This window comes from Miniopterus natalensis, chromosome 4, assembly GCF_054644295.1.
Source record: "Miniopterus natalensis isolate mMinNat1 chromosome 4, mMinNat1.hap1, whole genome shotgun sequence".
NCBI classification, from domain to species: Eukaryota; Metazoa; Chordata; class Mammalia; order Chiroptera; family Miniopteridae; genus Miniopterus; species Miniopterus natalensis.
Genome location: NC_142084.1, coordinates 72,416,365 through 72,438,856, shown reverse-complemented (window position 1 = coordinate 72,438,856; position 22,492 = coordinate 72,416,365). Strand labels below are relative to the sequence as shown.

Here is a 22,492-nt window from a genome sequence, read left to right as displayed (position 1 = left end):
CCAATCAGTGGAGACCATGACCCTGAAAGAGCACATCTGGAAAGCTGATGAATATCCTATTGAGACCCTTCCCTGAGACCTCCTCTAAGATTCCTACCTGCAAGAGATAAATACCGTCAAGGCAAAGGATCCAGCTCACACTCTCCCCAAGGGGAGCACTCCTGTGCCATTCCTTTTCCCCTCTCCTTCCCCCACAGTCACGTATCACCTAAACTCTAAGGGACCCCCACAAGACTTGCAACCAGGGGAGCAGTGGGCAGCGGCAGCCTGTCCTGGGCTTACCCCAGAACCTGTCTCCAAGGTCCCCTTTTCTCTGACTTCCCACTGAGTCAAAGCAGCCCAGCCTAAGCTCTCCTGTTGCTTCTTTTATGTCCTTTCTTGTTTTACTGATGTGTTTTTGCTGCAGCCAATAAATTCTGGTTTTCTTTGCTGCATGTTGTCTCTTGGTTGAAATCTTTCCTTCAAGACAAGAACTCAGGTCTCATTGTCTTGCCGGCAACAGGACTATCCCAATGTCACATACTTGGCTGGCCCAGAAGTCAAAGTCAGGGCAGCCTAGGCCAGGCAGGGTCCCTTCTCCTACACCCTAGCCAAATCTCTGGTGAGAGGGGTAAGGCAGGGTGACTGGGGCAGAGGGTCATGTCAACCCCACTGAGCTGGCAGGGCCAGCACAGTTGGGGGTGGGGACACCATAGGGAGGTGGAACCAGGGTGATGTCCCCACAGCTATTTGTCTCAGCCAATTTCCATGGAAACCAGAAGCCTTCTGGGAAAAGGCCTTGAGCTGATGTCAAAACTGGAATTGGGGCTCTCCTCAAGCTAGGGGAAGTGAATGACCAGTAGAGGAGTAGGTACTCTGAGAGGAGAGGGCTCCAAGGTGCATGCTGGAGGGACCAGGCAGGAGCCCACCAGGGGTCTTGAGGCTGCTCTGACCCTAACTGGACCATGTGGAATGCATAAGCTGCCAGGTGACCACAAGATGCCCCCTGAGTGTAAATGCAGAGAAAGTTGGGATCTGCCAGGCACAGCTACCTGGAGATCCAAGAACACTTGAGGGGTGGAGTGGGCATCAGGGTAGCAACTGTGATATCCATTCTACAGATGGGGAAACAGGTTCAGAGAGAAGGCAGGTTGCTCAAGCCATCAGTAAGCAAGGACCTCAAGGTGGTCAGCAGGGGGAATGGAAGAGTGTCCTGCTGGGGTGACCAAAGTAAAGCTAAGACAACCAGGTACCACCTATGTCCCAGCTCCACTCCAATACCGAGGGGGGGGGTTCTCTATCCCTCCCCCCACTCCGTTTTACGCACGATCAAATAGAAGCTCAGAGAGATTAAGTCACTTACTGAAAGCCACACAGCTGAGTAGGGGTTGGATGCTGAACTCCCCAGCTCCCCAAGGAAATGCACGCTGAGAAGCAGCAATCTAGGCACCTGCAGACCCCAGGCTCATGCCAACTGTGGCCTCAGTAGTCTGCCTGTCTGAGGGCAACATCAGATCCTATACCCAGGCTGTTCTCAAAACCTCTCCACCTTCCTCAGCAACCCCATGGCCTGCCCAAACGTCCACTCCTCCCATTCTCTGAGACCACTGGTTGCAGCCCCCCACCCCCCAGAGCCATGGAAGAGACCCCTCCATACTTCAACCAATGGTTTTTTTTAAAAAAAATTATTTTTTAATCCTTACCCAAGTGAGGATATTTTTTCCATTGATTTTTAGTGGGAGGGGGGAAGGGGAGAGAGAGAGAGAAACATTGATGTAAGAGAAACACATCAATTGGTTGCCTCCCACCAGTGCCCCGACTGGGGTGGGGATTGAACCTGCAACCCAGGTACATGCCCTTGACCAGAACTTGAACCCGTGACCTTCCAGTGTGCAGGCCGACATTCTAACCACTGAACTAGGGCTTTTTAAAATATATATGTATTTTTTATTATTGACTTTAGAAAGAGAGAAGAAGAGAAAGAGTGAAACATCATTGATGAGCGAGAGAAACATTGATCCTGCATGCCCCCTACTAGGCATTAAGCCCACAACCCGAGCCAGGAATTAAACCAGCTGCCTTTTGGTACATGGACGACGCTCATCCAACTGAGCCACATTGGCCAGGGCAAGCAATGTTCTTTTATTACCGGGCAGCACTGGCTGGTCTGGGGCCCCGGAGATAGACCAGTCTCAGTTCCCGCCCTCTGGCCAGGACAGCAAGGTACCTTCGACCCATTCACAGGTGAAAAAAACAGGAGCAAGGCAAGAATGGACTTGAAGAGGCAGGAGCAAGATCCCTGACCCACTCTGAGACTGGTCAGTGTGGCTGTCAAATTTCAGATAGCCCTTCGTCCCAAGAATGCTGTGAAGGCCCTTCTGGAAGGAAAGAGCTGGGGTGAGGCAGGATGGGTGATACCAATGCTCTTGGCTGGTAATGGGAGCACAGGACCCAGTGTAGATGCCTTACCAGTGCTCGTCCCCCAGCTTGTACCTGGTGCCCATCAGAAAACACCTCTCACTGAGTTGGGCAAGGAATCCGGTGGGCAGAGTGGCAGGACATAGATCTCTCCATTTCCCAAGTCACATGACTCACCCAGAGTCACAGCCTAGACCAAGGCTGGTCATGGTGCCAAGTTGCCCTTCTGGCCAGTCCACAGCTCTCGGAGCTCTACACGGCACCCCAGGTCCCGCAGGGCTGCCTTGGCCACGTCCTCACAGTCTCGGTGGGCAAGACGGGCCTGCACAATGAGTGCTTCAGCCCCCAGGTCCAGGATGAGCTGTGAGAGGGCCTGGCTGCGGGCCACTAGGTTTCGGATCAGCATGCAGGCCTGTTTCTGGAAGGGAGAGTGGAAGGTGAAGGCTGTAGGCTGGCGCATGAGATCCTGGGGTGGGATCCACTCTGACCTTGAAGTTATCCTCTTGACACAATAGGTCAATGATGACCACAGCCTGCATTCGTTGGGTGCTAGGCTACGACTCATCAGACCAGATGCATCCCTTCACTTCATCCTCTTGACAGCCCCAGAGGCAGGGATAATTCCCCATTTCCCAGGCAAGAAGACTGAAGCTCAGGGTGGCCAAAGGCTCAGCAGGTGGGGATGATCCCTCAGGTATGGATTCTTAGTCTCAGAGAGCCTGGCAGGGGCCCCAGAGGAGGAGGGCAGTAAGACAGAGAAAAGAGGGGGTGTGCACAGGGCCTATCTTTCAATTACATCAGTAGTCCTTCAGTTAACCTTTGTGCCCTGGGTATCTGCCATGGGTGGGTGCCTAAATGCACCCCAAGGCTTCTACCACCAGTGAGTGAGTGGATGAAGAGTAGGTGAGGTGTGAGGGCTCCTAGCCAGGGTGGTTAGGAAAGGCCAAAGTAATGGGCCAGCCAAGGGCACAATGCCCTGGAAGAGGCAGGAGAGCAAAGGCCCCAAAGGGACCACTACCTGGTGTGTCTAAGGATCATGAGGCGGCCCCAGTACCAGGAAGATAGGAGTGGGAGGTGGGAGAACCAGGTGCTACAAGAAGCAGCGTGGGTTTCAGGTCAGAGTGTGCACATGGCTCCGCTTATAATCAGCCCTGAAGACTCCCCAGTGAGGTGTGGACAGCAACCCAAGGTGGGCAGAACCACCCCAAATCCCAGCAGAGCCCCATCTGCTCTCCCCATCCCCTCCTCCTCCCCAGATCCCTACAAAGATCCTGTAACAAAAGACCAAATGCAGAAATAGAGGAACAGGGACAGCATACTACGGAGGATGGCATGTAGATGCAGGAAGAGAGGAGCTGGAAAGGAATAAGAACCCACGAGGCTTAGGACATGATGGGGATGGGGACGGGGATTGGGACAGGGCCTCCCCACACCTGTATGGTAGGCTCCTGCCTCTCTTACTTCCCCCATACCCACCTGCACACCAGCCTCCTTCGGGTGTGCCTTCATCGCCTCCAGTGCAGCCAAAGCCCCACCACCCTCCACGATAACCCGGCTGTTCTCTGGCTTGCGCAGGGCCAGGACGCACAGCGCTGCACAGCTTTGCTCACATACCTGCAGGGTAGGTCAAAGGGATGGCTGAGACGAGGCCAGCAGACCCTCATCATCGCCAACTTCCAGATGAGTGCCCCAAGACCTCACCTGGACAGACCACTGTCAGTCCAGGTGTGTCCTGGACCAGCAGTAACAGGAACAGTATCAGAGTGACAGAAACATCAACCAAGCTCTTCTGCCTCCCTCTGCTTTCCCTGATTCTCACTCACCAGGCCCCACTCCACCCTCACCTTGCCTGGTCCTACCCCTTACCCACCCTCATTCTCCCTGTCCCTGCCCCTCTCTCACTCCTACTTGAGGAAATGGAAAGAGCATCATGCAGATACAGTGATTGAACTGGGATTCCAGACCCACTGCCCCACCTCACGTGCCCGATGGTGGTACCTGGGGGCTGGCCAGGTGCCGGGTCATGGCGGCCACAATGGACTCTGTCCCACCTGCATGGACAATGGCATCCTTCACATCATCGTTGCCAGCGATGGCCCGCAGGGCACTCAGCACCTGTCTCACAAGGTCCTATATGGAGGGCACAAGGGGGTCACCCCCTGGTGCAGCCAGCCCCCCTCCCGCTGCACCAGGCACTAACTGCTAGGTTGCTGTATTATGGGAGGGGCTGCCCTGGGGCACAAAGGCAGCATGTAACAGCAGGGTTACTAGTCATTGTATAGAGAAGGCAGGGGAGGTGGACCCTGTGGTTCCCATTACCTTGAACCCCCCATCCACACACACACAGAGGGGGCATTGGCTCAGGTCAGCAATCAGAACACCAGATATCTCTTAGCCTTGGCTGCAAGCTCAGGGTGGGCACTGACTGACCTGACTGGCTGCTGTCTCTGGCTGGAGTCAGGGACAGCAAAATCATTGCTGCTAGCAGCCAGGATCCATGGCCCTAGGCTGGGCGTGTGGAGAGGGGGCTGATAAGTGACTGCTACATAAATGAATGATGGCAGGGGTCCCTGCCCTGTTATACACATGGGGAAGCCCAGGAAGTAAGGGTGGACCTCACTCAAGCATCACACAGCTGAGCTCAGGTCTGGATCAACCCCCATGACACCCAATCCTATTCCTCCTACTCCTGGTAGAAAATACAAGGTGCTAAAGGACAATAAGAACGGGTGGGTGGGTTTGTCTGCCCCCAAGCTTTAGTTCCCACCTACGGGTACATGAGAAGTAGAAACAACATTTTGGTTCTGGGATCAGCAGACAGGCCAGGCGTGTCCTGACTCAGGCTTGTATGGCTAGCAGGGGCCCAAAGGGGCAGAGTTGCCCGAGAGGCTGGATCCTCCCCCAGGCATGGAGAAAAATGTCAAACTGAAACCTGAGGGAGCTTTGCAAACTAAGACAACTCTGGATGCCCACCTGATGGTTGCTGCAGTTGGCCAACAGGGCCACCAGTATGCCAAGGCCCCCGAGGTCTACGACCTCCTGGCAGAACTCATTGCGAACAGCTAGACGGGACAAAGTGCTGCAGAGCTCACTCAGGACGCTGGGGTTATCAGGGAACGCTGCAGAGAAGGAGGGAGAGGAATTGTGGAAGTGAGGAAGGGGCAGAGGACCAGCCACAGCTCTGAGCCAGCGGTGCTGGTTTGAATCCTGCTGGACCCTCTGCCTGGCAGTGTGATTGCCTAAACCAGGAAAGCCCCAGTGAACACCACAGGCAGTATGGACCTGCAGTGCCCCCTGCTGACTGCTGAGGAAAACCACAAACTGGATGCCCTGCTCCCCCCACCTCTGCACCGTGTCCCAGATAATTAATTCCAGACCAACTGATGGTAATACCTAAAAAAAGAAAACCATATTAATGCTATAATAAAACACCCAGGACTATTTTTATGATCTTGGGGGTGGGAATGACCTTTCTAAGTACAACAGGAAACCCAGAAACCATAGAGAGACATATGGATAGAGCTGACAGGGCAGAACTGAACACAGTTGTGAAGACCAAGCTCAGAGGCAGAGGGAGGAGAGGCTGCACTGAGGCCTCTCCTGAGGGAGGGGTGGAGAGCCATAATTTATGCAGAATTAATATGTCAGTTCATGTGCCTCAGTGATTCCATAAGTGCTAATCTGGGTGTGCCATGGAAGTGTTCTCTAGACATGGTGACATCCAACTGACTAAAAGAAGTGGACCCTGGATGGTCCGGGTGGGCCTCATCTAATCAGCTGAAGGCTTTACAAGAGAAACTGAGGTCTTCCTGAGGAGGAAAAAGCACCCCGGTGGACTGTGGTGTCAATTCCTGCCGCATGGATTTCAGCCTCAAAAGCCCCATAACCACATGAGCCAACTCCTTTCAATAACTCTCTTTATATCCCACATATCCTGGTTGTGTATCTCTGGCAGAACCCTAACTGAAATGAGCTCCATAAATAAATAAGAATCAAATGACCCTTCAGAAAAGCAGCCTGACTTCCAAGACGATCAGGACCTGTTTCCACCCTCTCCAGGGGTGTGGAGGGAAGACTGAGGCAGGCCCATGTCTCTGGCAGACAGGGCCAGAGTCTTGTACACAGGCCTGGCCATGGAGCCAGAACCACAAACAGGTGGGGAAAGGGAACTCATTCTTCTAGCACCTTCAGTGCACCAGACCCATCAGGCGTTATTTGGTGGGTGCAGTGGACAGGGGGCTGGTGCTTTGGGGTCTGAATGTCAGCATTTCAACCTTCCATCACTGGCTCACTATAGTTACCCTGGAGTTAGAAACACATACATGCACAAGAATTTGTGGCCAAGTGTGAACCAAAGTGTAAACTGTTACCTAGGACCAGCCATGGTGAATGGCAGCAATACTTCCCCCATCTTTGGGAAACACCCTTGTTTTTCCTTTTGGGGAGCTCTTCCCCACTCTCAATCTGGTTGGACAGAGCAAAGCACCCTTCCCAAATGGCTTTAGAAATGTCCACAGGATCTCTCCGGAGCAAGTAGGAGTAAGGATACTGTCCACAAGGGCTGCCATGCAGGTGGGATGAAGCCAAGAGAGGCAAGTGGAGCCTGGAGCCAGCCATGCCTGGATCAGTCCTAAGCCCTGACTCTAACTCTTGCCACACCTGCTCCTACCTTTGGCAGCCTCGATGAGTACCTTCAAGCCTCCATTCTCCTGCACAATCATCTTGGCATGGTCATGGGCGTGGCCGAAGGGCACACGAATGTCGTCGTCAAAAGTCATGATGCGAAGGGCCCAACAGGCCTCCCTGACCACGTCGGCGCAGGGGCTGTGCCGGGTGATGGCATCAGTTAATAGGGGCAGCACACCAGCCTTCACTAGAGTCTGCCGATTCTGCTCATGTTTCAGGCAGGCATGGCGTATACAGCGGATCCCAGAACACATCAGATTAGCCGCATCAGCATTCTGGGCCAGAGTGTCCACCAGCAGCTTCAGGCCCTGGGTGTCCAGGAGGTCAGGCTGGCCATCAATCAGTGCTGACAGGGCGTTGAGGGCCTGGAGCAGGAGTACCTGGTCACCCGCTGCAGCCAGCTTCCAGGCAGCAAAGAGAATGGGGTAGGCGCCCTTTTGAGCTGCAAGAAAGCGGCAGGCCTTGTGCTGCTTGCACTGCTCGCAAAAGCGGGCAAGCTGTGCTGACACCTCCTGGGGGTGACAGCAGACCATGGACTCCTGCAAGTCTTCCAGGATCTAGGAAATATGGGAGAAACCTCAGTGTCAGCTCAGCCCAAAGGCCACAGTGACAGTGCTGCATCCCTGCAGGATCCCCACCTCTGCAGTCTGGGCCTGCACTGGCCAGTTCCAGCCATGTAAGCTCCCACATCTGTGCTTTTAGGAGCCCTGAGCTTCAGAGGTCACACAGAAGTAGAGGCTCAGCCCTCTCAGTGTCCCTGCCAAAGAGCCACACATACAAGTGCAATGTATTCAACATTCCAGTCCTGGTTGCCACTGCGTCTAAGAGGCTCCAAGCAAGACAAACAGAACTATCCAGCTGAACTCAGTCAACCCAGTAGAATTATAAGAAATAATAAAATGGCTGTTGTTTGGGGTTGCTTCTTATGCATCCATAACTAACCAATGCACCCTCCAATGGCCAGCTCTCCAAAGGTGAAAGTCACCTTCACTAGACTTGCCCACACCATGTCTCCTGTTTGTCTCTCTCATTCACTCCACAGATATTTGCCAAGCATCTGCCAAATAAAACCACACTATATGCACAGCTGATTCACTCAAATTTAACTCTAAGTGCCTGGGGGAAAAATAATAATGAAAGAAAACAATCTGAGCAGGACAGACAAGTCTAGCTGCTATTCAACTCCATGACCTCAGTGCCTGCCTGAGCAGAAATCTTAAGACAAACTCATATACATCTGTCAGAATGGTTACCATCAATAAATCAACAAACAAGTGTTGGTGAGGATGTGGAGAAATGGGAACCCTCATGCACTTAGTGGGAATGCAGGCAGGGGGAGCCACTGTGGAAAGCAGTAAGGAGTAACCTCAAAAAATTAAAAATGGCCCACCTGGTGTGGCTCAGTGTTTGAGCATAGGCCCATGAACCAAGAGGTCATTGGTTCAATTCCAGGTCAGGGCACATGCTCAAGTTGAAGACTTGGTCCCCAATAGGGGGCATGTAGGAGCCAGTTAATGTTACGCTCACATGAATGTTTCTTTCTCTCCTTCTCTTAAAAAAAATAAAAATAAAACATCAATAGAAATATTTTTTAAGAAGCCCTGGCCTGTGTGGCTCAGTTGGCTGGCATCATCCTGTGCACCAAAAGGTTGCTGGTTCGATTCCTAGTCAGGACACATGGCCGGGTTGCAAGCGCAAACACTAGTAGGGGGCATGCAGGAGATGGCTGATAGGTGTGTTTTGTTTTGTTTTTCTCTCTCTCCCTCTCTCCCTTCCTCTCTCTCTAAAATCAACAAAAAACATATTCAAAAAATATTTTTAGGTTCCAGTCAAGATGGTGGTGTAGGCAGATGCGATATTTGCCTCTTCCCACAACCACATCAAAATTACAACTAAACTATAGAACAACCATCATTCAGAACCACCTGAAATCTGGCTGAATGAAAGTCCTATAACTAGGGAATTAAAGAAGCCACATCAAGCCCAGCCAGGCGTGGCTCAGCGGTTGAGCATCGACCTAGGATCCAGGAGATCGGGGTTCAATTCCCAGTCAGGGAAGATACCCAGGTTGAGGGCTCAGTCCCCAGTAAGAGGGCGTGCAGGAGGCAGCCAATCAACGACTCTCTCATCATTGATGTTTCTATCTCTCTCTCCCTCCTTCTCCCTTCCTCTCTCTGAAATCAATAAAGATATATTTTAAAAAAAGAAAAAAAAAAGAAGCCACATCAAGACTGGTAGGAGGGGTGGAGATGTAGGGTGGAGTCATGGAACCAGCTGGTCCCACACCCACGTGTGGGGGTTTAAAATTGGGAGGAATATCTTGCCTGTGGAGGTTTCTCCTGAGGAGCAAGGGGTTCCAGCCCAGCATTCCAGTGCTGGGAAGAGAAGTCCCCATATCTTCAGGCTGTAAAAACCAATAGGGATTGAGGTTGAGTGACATGAAGGCTGCTGGAGTCCTAGGCAATTCCTCTTCAAGGGCTCAGGCTTATTCGGACTCACTCCCTCTGAGTTCCAGCACTGGGGTAGCAGTTTGAAAGAAAACAGGTACATACAGGGAGGAACTAACTTGTCTAGAATCAGGGCAAGAGACGGAGGGAAGTGCTGACAGAGGACATTGTCCCTTTGCTGAGCCCTCCCCACTACAAAGCCAATAGGCAAGCACCATATCTGAATCTCCATCAACCTGGTTCACACTTTTCAACCTGGTTCACGCTTTTTGCCCTGGTAATTGATTACCTGAGACCCCGCCCCTCCCTACTTGCAGGCTCATCCAAGCCATTTCTAGTGGCTTTTCCATACAACTGGCCTCTCTTGCTTCATGCTTTGGACTTTCCTAAAATCTCTCAAAGCAGCAGCAGCTGGCCACAACGTGCCCATACTTCTCAATAAGTGGCCCCAGGCACAGCACTAGCAGCAGCCCACCTTGGTTCACAGCTTGGCCTCTCCTGGGCACCTCCAAGCCCAACACAAGCAGGAGCCATCTGCAGATGGCTCTGTAGCTCGTGCTGAGTGGCCCCACGCAGGGCACAGGCAGAGGCTGGCTTTGTACCTCCTGGTCAGCTTCAGACCACTGCAGATTACAACCCTACCACCTCCATGAGCAACACACTCAAGGAGAGGACTCGGTGAGCACTAAAGCCCCACTAAAACAATTCCTGTTCCATACGATTGGCTTCTGCACAGCAGCTCTTCCACTGTAGTTGCAGCCGATCCTCGCAACTGACTGGCCTGGGGTAAATCCCTCCCAGTGATGCCAACATCATTCAAGGCTCAACTACAATAGGACAGTGCACAGAGCTCACACAGGGGTGCACCTGGAGTGCCCAGCTCAGGTGACTGGGGAGGCTGAGCCACTGAGCCCTACAGGACAACTACTACACAAGGCCACTCTACCAAGTCCAGGAGACATAGCAGATCTACCTAAAACACAGAAACAAACACAGGGAAGCAGCCAAAATGCAGAGACAAAGAAACATGTCACAAATGAAAGTGAAGGCGAAATCTCCAGAAAAAGAACTAAATGAAATGGAAGAAAACTACCAGATACAGAGTTTAAAACAAAGGTTATAAGATGCTCAAGGAACTTAGTGAGAACATCAACAACATAAAAAAGGGCCAGTCAGAAATGAAAGATACATTAATTGAAATGAAGAATAATTTTCAGGGAGTCAACAGTAGAGGATGCCGAGAATCAAATCAATGACTTGGAATATAAGGAAGCAAAAAACACCTAATCAGAACAGCAAAAAGAAAAAAGAATCCAAAAATATGAAGACAGTGTAAAGAGCTTCTGGAATAACTTCAAGCATACCAACATTTGCATCATGGAGATGCCGGAAGAAGAGAGGGCGCAAGATATTGAAAACCTATTTGAAAAAATGATGACAGAAAACTTCCCTTACCTGGTGAAAAAAATAAACATACAAGTCCAGGAAGCACAGAGTCCCAAACAAGATGAACCCAAAGAGGTCCACACCAAGACAAATCATAATTAAAATGCCGAAGGTTAAAGATGAAGAGAGAATCTTAAAAGCAGCAAGAGAAAAGCAGTTCGTTACCTACAAGGGAGTGTGCCCATGCGACTGTCAACTAATTTCTCCACAGAAACTTTGCAGGCCAAAAGGGAGTGGCAAGAAATTTTCAGTGATGAAAAGCAAGGACCTACAACCAAAATTACTCTACCCAGCAAAGCTATCATTTAGAATTGAAGGTCAGATGAAGAGCTTCCCAGACAAGAAAAAGCTAAAGGAATTCATCACCACCAAACCAGTATTACATAAAATGTTAAAGGATCTTCTTTAAGAAGGAGAATAAAAAAAAGAACCAAAAATATGAACAATAAAATGGCAATAAATACAAATCTATCAACAACTGAATCTAAAAATGAAAATAAATGAACAAGCAAAACAGAAACAGACTCATAGGTACAGAGAACATTTTGACAATTGCCAGATGGGAGGAGGGTTGGGAGGATGGGCAAAAAAGGTGAAGGGATTTAGAAGTACAAATTAGTAGTTATAGTGTAGTAATGGGGGTGTAAAGTACAGCATAGGGAATATAGCCAATAATATTCTAATAACTATGTATGGTATCAGACGGGTATGAGATTTTTCGGGATGATCACTTAATAAGTTTTATAATGTCTAATCACTGGGGTGTACATCTGAAACTAATACAATACTGTATGTCAACTATAGTTGAAAAATAAAGTAAAATTAAAAAAAAATTAAAAAACAACAAAAACAAACAAAAAATATTTTTTTAAAAAGCTGTGGTACATTTACACAATGGAATACTACTCAGCCACAGAAAAGAAGGCAACCGTATCTTTTGCGACAGCATAAATGGACCTGAAGAATATTACGTTAAGTGAAATTAAGTCAGAGAATGACAAATACCATATGATTTAACTTATATGTGGAATCTAATGAACAAAATAAGCTAACAAACAAAATAGAAACAACTCATAGCTGTCAGAGGGGAGGAAATGGGGGGGGCTGGGTGAAAAAGGTGAAGGAATTAAGGAAAAAACAACAAAAACCCCTCATAGGCCTAGCCGGGCATAGCTCAGCTGTTGAGCATCGACCTAGGATCCAGGAGATCGTGGTTCAATTCCCAGTCAGCGCACATGCCTGGGTTGCGGGCTCGATCCATAGTCGGGGTGTGCAGGAGGCAGCCGATCAATGACAACTCTCTCATCATTGATGTTTCTCTCTCTGTCTCTCCTTTCCTCTCTCTGAAATCAATAAAGAGATATTTAAAAAAACAAAACAAAATAAAACCAAAAACCCCTCATAGACAACAGTATGGTCATTACCAGAGGGAAATGGGGGTGAGTGAAAGCAGGAGAGGGGAAAAGAGACATGATTTGTGATGGTGAATACACAATATGATATACAGATGATATATTACAGAACTGTATACCTTAAACCTATTATTAACCAATGTAACCCCAATAAATTCAATCTAAAAAAAAAGACAGCCTGGCCGGCATGGCTCAGTGGTTGAGCATCAACTTATGATCCAGGAGATGGTGGTTCAATTCCTGGCCAGGGCACATGCCTGGGTTGAGGGCTCAATCCCCAGTAAGGGGGTGTGCAGGAGGCAGCCGATCAATGGCTCTCTCATCATTGATGTTTCTCTCTCTCTCTCTCCCTCTCCTTCCTCTCTCTGAAATCAATAAAGATATATATATTTTTTTAAATAAAAAAAAGACGAACCTGTGCGCCTGGAGCTTCTGAAATCATTTGTACTCCACCCAGTGAGCACAGTTCTACAGACACCATCAGCCCAAAGGGCTTTGATTTTGCTCAAATGTCCTGAAAGGCAAGGGTGCCTGTCAGCCAACCCTCACTGAGCTAGATTTGTGGACTTAACTAAGTATATGTTATAATGAAAACAGATTAAGAAATAAGTTAAAACCAGAGCAGTAACTTAAACAGGCATTCCTCCAAAGAAAACTCACAAATGGCTTAGGAGCACAGGAAAAGGTGCTCCACACATCACTAATCACTAGGGAAATGCAAATCAAAACCATGAGATACTATCACACCCTTCAGGATGGCTACTATCAAAACAACAGAAAAGAGGTGGCATGGTGCCCAGAGGTTGATGGCTGCAAAACTTACACCAGGCCCACACAGCGGCTGCAACGACTCACGCAGAGGCCTGGCTGGGCAGAAAGGCCCAGCTGGTGTGTGGCTGGGCCATGACCTAACCGTGGCCTCAGCAGCAAGGCCTCCCCTGTTCCAGTTGGGGCTCTATGGTGCAGAATGGAGGTTGGACCCACATGGGGTGGAAGTGGCAGCAGCAGCAATGGACGTTCTAGAGTAGGGGAGGGGAAACTTTTTTCTGCCAAAGGCCATTTGGATATTTATAACATCATTCGTGGGCCATACAAAATTATCAACTTAAATATTAGCTTGCTATATTTGGTCAAACACTTAATTACTTCACCTGTAATGTGAGCTGGTACTGCTTCTCTTTGGTGAGGCCTTGGCAGGGCTAGACCAAATGATTTCGTGGACTGTATATGGCCCACAAGCCAGATATTCCCCACCTCTGCTCTAGAGAAAGAGCTTCACACTATCTTCCTCTTCCACCTCTGGTGCAGAATTTGATGTTGTGGTTGGATATTTAGAAGACATTATCATGGGTGACTAGTTCCAGTGATTACAGAGAAATTTCATGGACAAGTACTAACAGATGTTTGAAGACACAGAGGAGAATAGTCACCTACACACCTATTTTAAACGAATATATTTCTTTGATAGAAAATTATATGGAAGAACAGCTGCTGGAACAAATTACTCAATTTAACATAGCAGCCTTCACAACTTTATAACACCATAAAGATGAAGTTGCTGTTGACATATTCAACATGCTGCTCATGTTTACTGATTTTTCTGGCTTTTAAAGAAATGTTTCTGGACTACAAAGCCAAAAAAGAAAGCCAGGACTGGACTTAAGCAGTGGTTTACTGGTAACTTCATTATGCAAATCATCCTTTATGCCAGCTTCACAGAACAATCTTCAGCACTAGGTCCCACCTCCAGGCAATGAGATTGTTCTGGACATCTGCAGCGGTGTCCTGGGAGAGACCTCATCTAATGACAGAATAGATTTTGGAGAGGCTGGCTCTGTTCTGCAACTCTTCAAGTATTGATGGGTAAAAAAAAAAAAAAATTACCTGACCCTCCTGGGACCCATTTCTTCAGAAAACCTTTGTGTTCAGTAACCCTAGTACTCCTCTCTAAGTGGGCCTCTCTCTCGGGGCTTGAGTCAGGCTCCTCTGCAGTAAGTCCACATCCACCTAGGGGGCCTTCCCTAGCATACATGTGTGAGCGTGATGTTTCAGTCCTTCAGCCTCAATAGGGTTTTTACTGGGAAGCATTTACCTAGGGTGTTACGCAAGCCAGCTGCCTGTCACAGTGAGTCTTGGCTGTAGGAATCAACTGAGAGAGATGTCCTTTACTAAAAGCTACATGTTAAAGTCAATTCCTAGTCTTACATCTGCAGTCCCTGCATCGCTGTCTTCTGCTGGTCCTGATGTAGTCCCACTGTTTCTAGAACTCTCTTTTAAGCATTTTTGAAAAAATACTTTAACAGATGAATACTCAGGCTAACCTAGTGGATATAATCTTGGAACTTCCGTGATTACCCACTTCAAGATCAATATATTATATGCTGTGTGCTTTTTAGTTGTCAGTGCTATGAAAGTGAAAATGTTTTCTATGTTGGCGTTCCTATTTTACTGAGCACCAGTGAATGTGTGCTTATGCTGGAAGCAGACTAAAGGTATTATTTTCTCCTTTTATTACAGCATATTAAGTGTTTGTGCAGGTTTGCTTAAACTTTTTCTGTATAAATCAGTTCATTAGGTTTTCTGTTGGGGTAGAGGGTTTGCAATTCCTTCTTCATATCAAAATCTCCTTACCAAGACAGTGTTCTGCTAGTCTAGCTCAGCAGGAATAGGAGACAGCAAACAGCTTTGCTGCTCATGAATCTGCTTTGATTTAGTACACTGGCTTAGCACAATGGTTGACAGGACATTACTGACCAGAAAACATGGATGTCACATCTCTAGAAAGAAAAAACAAAAACAGTTTAATTTCCAATGTGTACCTTAGATTTTATTTTAAGGAAAAATAAGAATCTGTATTGACTTTTCACTTGGCTATTGTTTTATGTTTTTTAAAAATATATCTTTATTGATTTCAGATAGAGGAAGGGAGAAAGAGAGAGAGAGAGAGAAACATCAATGACAAGAGAGTCATTGATCGGCTGCCTCCTGCACGCCCCCTACTGGGGATCAAGCCTGCAACCCGGGCATGTGCCCTGACAGGGAATCAAACCTCGATCTCCTGGATCCTAGGTTGGTACTCAACCACTGAGCCACGCCTGGCCGGGCGGCTATTCTGTTTTTTAATGGATAAGCTACAGATCGTGTTTTCTGTACTGATATGGCACCTATTAAACACTTTTGTACCATGAGAAAAATTTGAGGTGTTTTGCAAGAATCGTAAGTCTAAAAAAAAGAAAACAGAAAATAACAAGTGTTGGCATGGATGTGGAGAATTGCAGACCTTGTACAGGTGTAGCTGTTTTGGAAAATAGTCTAGTGGTTCCTCAAAAAATTAAGTATATGCCCTGGCCAGTGTGGCTCACTTGGTTGGGCATCATCCTGTGCACTGAAAGGTTGCTGGTTTGATTCGGGTTATGGGCTTGATCCCTGATCCCCAGTGGGGGCGTGCAGGGTACAGCCAATTAATGTTTTGCTCTCATATGGATGTTTCTTTCTTTTTTTAAAAAAATATGTTTTTTACTGATTTTTAGAAAGAGAGGAAGGGAGAGGGACAGAGACATAGAAACTTCAATGAGAGAGAAACATCATCATTTATCAGCTGCCTCCTGCACATCCCCTACTGGGGACTGAGCCCACAACCTAGGCATGAGCCCTGACGGGGAATCGAACCATGATCTCTTGGTTCCCGGGCCAACACTCAACCCCTGAGCCACACTAGCCAGGCTCACATGGATGTTTCTCTCTCCCCCTCTCCCTTCCTCTCTCTCTAAAAATCAATAAAAAACTCTTTAAAAAAATTTTTTTAAGTATGTAATTACAGTATGACCCAGCAATCTCACTTCTGGGTACACACACAAAAAAATTTAAAGTAGGGTCTTGAAGATATGTTTGTATATCGATGTTCATAGCAGCATTATTCAAAATAGCCAAAATGTGGAAGTAAAACTTAAGTGTCCATCAATGGATGAATGAATAAACAAAACGTGGTCCATCCATACAATGGAATGCTATTCAGCCATAGAAAGAAAGAAAATTCTGACACATGCTACAACACAGATATATGTGACATTATGCTCTGTGAAATAATCCAGACACAAAAGGACAAATACTGCAAAATTCCCCTTAACACAAAGTTCCAAAAGTAATCAAATTCAGAGACAGAAAGTAGAATGGTGGGTCCCAACGGCCATGGCTGGGGGAGTTAATGTTTAAGGGGAGTTAATGTTTAAGGGGGACAGTTTTAGTTTGGGAAGATAAAGGATTTCTGGACATGGACGGTGGTGATGTCTGCACAATGATGTGAATGTACTTAACGCCACTGAACTGTGTACTTAGAAATGGTTAAGATGGTAGATTTTATGTTATGTATATTTTACTACAAAAAAACAAAAACAGAGGTGGTGGGATTTTAGCAGGAACCCTATAAGTAACTTGGAAAGCATATGACATAAGTGCCATTGAGAACACATAATACTGAAGCTATAACTACTCTATATTTAGTCAGATAAGAGAGGAAAAGAATATGACTAATATTTGCACACTGGTATCCATTAAATCTACAGGAAATCTCTTCTTGTCCTGGATCTTATCATAATGCTGAGTCTCTGAGTCAGCTAGCTAAGGGGGTTGTCTTCACGGTTCCTAGGTGCTGCATGCAACCCCAACACCCCGCAGGCTGGCTGAGCAGAGCCAGTTGCTAATGTGGAGGTGACAGAGCCTGCTGTGTTCCACATATGACAACTCAACGTGGTGACAGAGCTTTGTCCACCAACCGTGGGGGTCATTCTCTCTGTGACTGACTTATTTTTGCAACTTCCCACATATAAAACTAGCCAGGCTCACTTTCTAATCAGAGAGTTCTAAGCCTTCATCTTGGTTTTATTTTTACAAGTCTGTTTGCAGCAAACTTCATAACTCTAGCAGGTTCATTTCAAAAGGCATCACAAAGTTGACTTTTTCTCCCTCCTCGGATAAGCATTTTTCAAGCATTAGAACCACGACACGCAAGCAAGAGCTCAATGGTGTCATGGTGTGTGAGAGGAGCTTGGTTAAGTTGCAAAGTGAGAACAAGGGCTGGGAGAGTCGAACTCCAATGTGTGTGGCACCACTCCCAGGAAAGGGTGAGAAGGAGGCTGGTAGATGTATAGGACAGGGAGTTTCAAATTTTACTATAAATGCTTGAGTATTGCTTGACTTTTTTATGCCAGGACGTATTCACATTCTTTTTCTGCAGTAAAGAATGAAATTAAGAATAAAAAAAGAGCAAAGGCTGTAAACAAACAAGGAGTTTCCTATACTGCTGGTAGAAGACCTCCAAGTCATTCTCTGAGCTTGGCTTCCCTGGGAGAGGGACGTGGATCTGGGTTCCAGCTCCGCCCCTCACTGGCTGTGACCATAGGTGAGTCAATTATTCTTGGGAAGCCTCAGATTCCTGATCAGCAAAATGGGCTAATCACAGATTGAGTTTTAAGCATTTAGTACAATGCTGAACACTTCAGAAGTACTCAATGACTGTTAGAGATCACTGTTACTGAGATCCTTCATATAAAAAGGGCATCCACAAATCAGTAAGAAAAAAGATAAACCACCCAAAAGAGAAATTAACAGAAGAAAAGTTCATTTTATTTTATTATTATTATTAATCCTCAACCGAGGGTATTTTTTCCATTGCTTTTCAGAGAGAGTGGAAGGGAGAGAGAAGCAGAGAGAGAAACACCAATGTGAGAGACACATCAATTGTTAGCTTCCTGCACATATCCTGACCCAGCCGGGGCCAGGGATCAAGCCTGCAACTGAGGTATGTGCCCTTGACCAGAACTGAACCCAAGACCCTTCGGTCAACAGTCTGACACTATAACCACTGAGCCAAACAGGCTAGGGCAAGACAAGCTCATTTTAAAATACATTCACCCTTAGTAGCAAAGAAAGTCAAAAGAAAACAATATGGTGATTTTCACAAAACCTCTATAAAGCAGAAGATGGTGAGGACTCTGAGGAAGGGAGAAGCAAGCATCTTGCTTTAGTCAGAGCTGGGATCACACCCAGGGCTGTCTACCCCAACTTCTTCTTTTATCACTACACTCCCTTGCTGCCAGGAGAGTCATTTTATACTCTTTGGATCTCAACTTAACCATTTGCAAAATGGGGATAATAATCCCAACCTTGCAGGTGTCTTTGGGAGAATAACTGAAATAGCACAAAGAAAGCACCTTGCACAGAACTGAGTCCATAGCCTGTTCTCAATAAACACTAGAACCTTCTGCTGTTTTACAACAGCTTACCACTGTTTGATGGATGACCTTAAGGAAAAGACTTAACCACTGTGAGCTATACTTCCTTGTTTGGTCATTGGAGAGCCAGGGCAGGCTCTGAGCCTCTGTTTCCCCATCAGGGAAAACACCACCTACTCTAAATGCCAGTTTAAGTGCTAAGGGGAAAGGCTGTAATGTGCTGTTAAATAGTCACTACTCAATAGGTGACAGCCTTACAACAATCCCATTCTCTCTGAGCAAACCTGGTGGTCAGAAAGCCAGAAAGAGGCTCCTTCATGGTGCCCTTCACACCAGAGAGACCCTCAGACATGGACTCAGGGAGCTGCAAACTCAGGCCCACCTACTAACACTGGTCAGGCCCTGATTTTCAGAGCCTGTATCTGCCAAGTGGGAACCGGGAAAAGGTGCCCCTGACAGACCATTACAAGGTGACATGGGAACACACATGTAAGGGGTCAGCCCTGCCCATGTGGGCTGCCCCCTCCTACCTGCAGGATGTCATGTGTGGGCTCCTGTGATCCATCTGCAGAGACTTTGGGCACCACCTTTATAATGTTGCTCAGTTCGACCCCTGCAGGGGGATGGAGTGAGAAAATAAGTGACAGCCATTATCCCTGCGGGTCTGCCAGGGTCACACCTCATGTCCCTTCTGCTGGTACCACCCACTCAGGAGGACTTCGGGGATCTGCCCAGGTGCCTATCCCACGCTTTCCCCACCCAGGCCAGACTTAACAGCCATGTCCATATGGAGGTATGGGGTGAAAGGAGGGGTCTTTACTCCTCAGCCCTGTCCAGTCAATAGGAGCAGAATAGTAGGGAGGCTGCACACCATCACCACAGTGAGAGGCACATTCTGCCTTGTGGGCTGAGAGGGGAGGGGATCCCACAGCCTTCTCCCTTGGGGCTCCTATTATTCTTCAACCTGACTATCTCCCTGCCCTCACTGGCACTTCTAAAGGAAGTGCCCACTGTACAGGATACTTCTGGGTACTCCTCCAGCCCCTGCCCAGTGTCTAATATCCACTCTGTGCCCTGGACACCAGCCTCTGACCTCTGAGGCTGAACACCTGGTCTCCCTTGCCCTCTGGCATCTCACTGGGTTTGGCCAGTGGGGAGCTGGACTCTTGATGTGGAGTGGTAGGGCAGGTGTTCATTCCCAGCTCCCTGACTCTGCCTTTGTCTGATGACCCTTGTCCCCTGCTGTGGCCTGTGCTGGGGTGGAAGAGGTCCCTACTTGGCCTGTAGGGTCTCCTAACTCCTGCTTGCACCACTACAAACAACCTCTTTTTAACTACTCCCCTCCATGGCCTGGTTTGAGCATGACACCTGTTTCTACAGATAGGTGTTTTCTTATGCCTTCTGGAGCTCAAGCTCGGGTGCGGATGGGGCAGGGAAGCAGGAGGCCCTGTTTCTTGGGACTTGGTCAGGAAAAGTCTCTTCACAGAACTGACAATAAAATGAGACCCACCTCGAAAGATCCAGCCCTGCAGATATCTGGGTAAAGTTCAAGCAAGTAGAGGGTGGGCGCCAGTGAGGTAGGAGCAGGAAGCAGCCAGTCTGCCCAGGTCAGAGCATGGAGAGGGTACAGGTGCCAGAACTGCCATGCCAAGTGAGGTGGGGCCACAGCAAGACAGCACTCTCACATGTTAAGAGCAGTGGACTAAAAGGGACTGTCGGGTAAACAGCTGGACTAGCAATGAGACTGAGCCATACCACCCTACCTTGTGATTCAAACTGCTCCACAGCCTCTGCCACTGCCTCCTCTGGCCCCATCTCAAACTCCTCAATGTTCTCACGAACAGCTGCATCAAAGGTCTCCTGGGTAATGCGCCTGGAGGCCATCTTCATCCCTTCCTCATGGGCTGCCCAACAGACACTCCTGAGCTGAGAGGTTAAGGTGAGAAGAAAGCTTTGTTGAAGGCAAGAGGGCAGTTGGGAGCCTGGCCACCATTTAAGGAGCATCTAATGGGACTGGAGCTGTACATACACCCTGGAAAAATTCTCACAACCTGGATGACAGGATAAGGTGATATCCCAACATCCCTAGAGCTTTTAAAAGTGCAAAAGAGGGCAGGCAATTTACTACACTTTATAAGAAAGGAGTAATGTTGTCCTGGCTGGTGTGGCTCAGTTGGCTGGATTCCTGGTCAGGGCACATACCCAGGTTGTGGGTTTGATCCCGATCAGCGCCTTCATCCTAGGGAGCATATGGGAGACAACCGATATGCAATGTTTCTTTCTCACACTGAAATTTATTTCTCTCTCTCTCTCCCCCTTCCTCTCTCTCTAAAATCAATAAAAACATGTCCTTGGGTGAGAATTTTTAAAAATTTTTTAAAGAAAGGGAGAATGTTAATATAATGTATGTCCTTATAATAAAAAGTAATAACAATAAGGGTTAAATAATAGTTTAATAATATTTTTGTTAAAGGATTACAATATTATATAAAATAACAAAATAGTATTATAATACGTAATGATATATAGTAATATAATCACATATAAGATTATGATAGTATATATTGTAAAATAGACTATCATAACTATATGTCACTTTATTACAGTTATATTATATGCAACCATAAAATAAGGCAATATTATATTATAATAATGCACTGTTATACTAAGAATTTAAAATAAAAATTAATAAAGTAAATAAACAAAAAGACTAAATTAAAAAACTAATAAAAATAGTTACTTGTAAGGAGAAACAGAAAAGGGTGCTGAGGACAGGACTAGAGGCTGGATTGTTCTCTCTGACCTTACCTTGTTTTACAGGTTTGCATTTGGAACCCATGTAAATGTTGTATGTGGTTAGGAAAACAAATAAATCAAAATAAGCCAAAATAAAAATAAAAGCAATCCTTAAAAAGCAAGAGTAAAACGAAGCCCACGAATCTAACAATGTATCTGCACTAATTAGACCACTTCATGTGACTTTAAAACACAGTGATATGACCATACATTCTTACTGACATACACGCTAAGGATAGTATAAAATACAAAAGAAAATCTTCAATAGCTTTCAGTAATATGTTATTGGAAATATTAATATCATTCTGAAACTATTATAGATGTAGCAAATAAGTAATAAGGTTTATGTCATTAGGTACCAGCATGATGACATAAAAGAAAAGAAGTTCTAACATAAGAAAATCAAAGAAGTAAAAACTCATAATTCCTAAATTTGAACTGGTAGTATCAATACAAACTTATGATATATATTCTTTTAAGCAACCTCCCTCCCCATTTATAGTTATATCAATTGAAAATGCCTAGAGAAAATGACACCACAGCAGCAATAAGCACTCCAAACACCAACTGTGGTCTCTAGCTACCATAAACAGGGCTCCTGGAGAAATGGCTGATTACAGGTCTGGGTAGGAAATAGGACAGAGGAGCCGGGAGCATCTTGTGACAGGAGAATGTAAGGAAGCTTCTAAAGACACTAAAGTCATGTCAAAGGACTTGGGAGCAAACCCTAAGGGGCATCCACTAGCTGAGGTAAGTGAAAATGAGGCAAGTGAACATTAGAAAAAAATCCTCACCCATCTTTGCCTCACCCAAAGATGAGGCAAGTGAACATTAGAAAAAAAATCCAATAGATATCAAAATCAAAATCTGTGCATTCATAATAAGTAGTACTAAAACCGCCCCAGCTCATTCTTCTGAAAACTGGCAAGTAAAGAATTCAGCGTTTATCCTGCTTCCCTCACACAAGTAGGTACCAAGTTATAAAGAGAAGACGAGGGAAAGTTCTGCTTTATAGATGAATTTCAGCTGACCAAACAGAACAGATCTAGACAATGATCTCTTCAGGCTGCAAAACCAT

At 46.8% G+C, this 22,492-nt stretch overlaps 1 protein-coding gene and 1 pseudogene across 3 annotated transcripts in view; one reads left to right on the top strand and one right to left on the bottom strand.

Moving 5' to 3' along the window:
* Positions 1-1,563: 1,563 nt before the first annotated feature.
* The window catches only part of ARMC6 (armadillo repeat containing 6), a 24,265-nt gene continuing 3,336 nt past the window's right edge, over positions 1,564-22,492 (bottom strand). The window contains exons 2-8 of one of the 3 annotated variants that reach the window (XM_016210770.2): positions 20,382-20,544; positions 19,149-19,231; positions 7,067-7,640; positions 5,371-5,516; positions 4,396-4,527; positions 3,874-4,011; positions 1,564-2,815 (exon numbers count right to left, since the gene is read on the bottom strand). In XM_016210770.2, coding sequence (XP_016066256.2) covers positions 2,603-2,815; positions 3,874-4,011; positions 4,396-4,527; positions 5,371-5,516; positions 7,067-7,640; positions 19,149-19,231; positions 20,382-20,508 — 1,413 coding nt within the window. In that variant the 5' untranslated portion in view covers positions 20,509-20,544 and the 3' untranslated portion in view covers positions 1,564-2,602. Of the gene's footprint in view, positions 2,816-3,873; positions 4,012-4,395; positions 4,528-5,370; positions 5,517-7,066; positions 7,641-19,148; positions 19,232-20,128; positions 20,545-22,492 lie in introns of those variants that run through there. The other 2 variants (XM_016210771.2, XM_016210772.2) reach the window with 2 other exon arrangements.
* Positions 13,663-14,125, top strand: LOC107535365 (ADP-ribosylation factor-like protein 2-binding protein pseudogene; annotated as a pseudogene).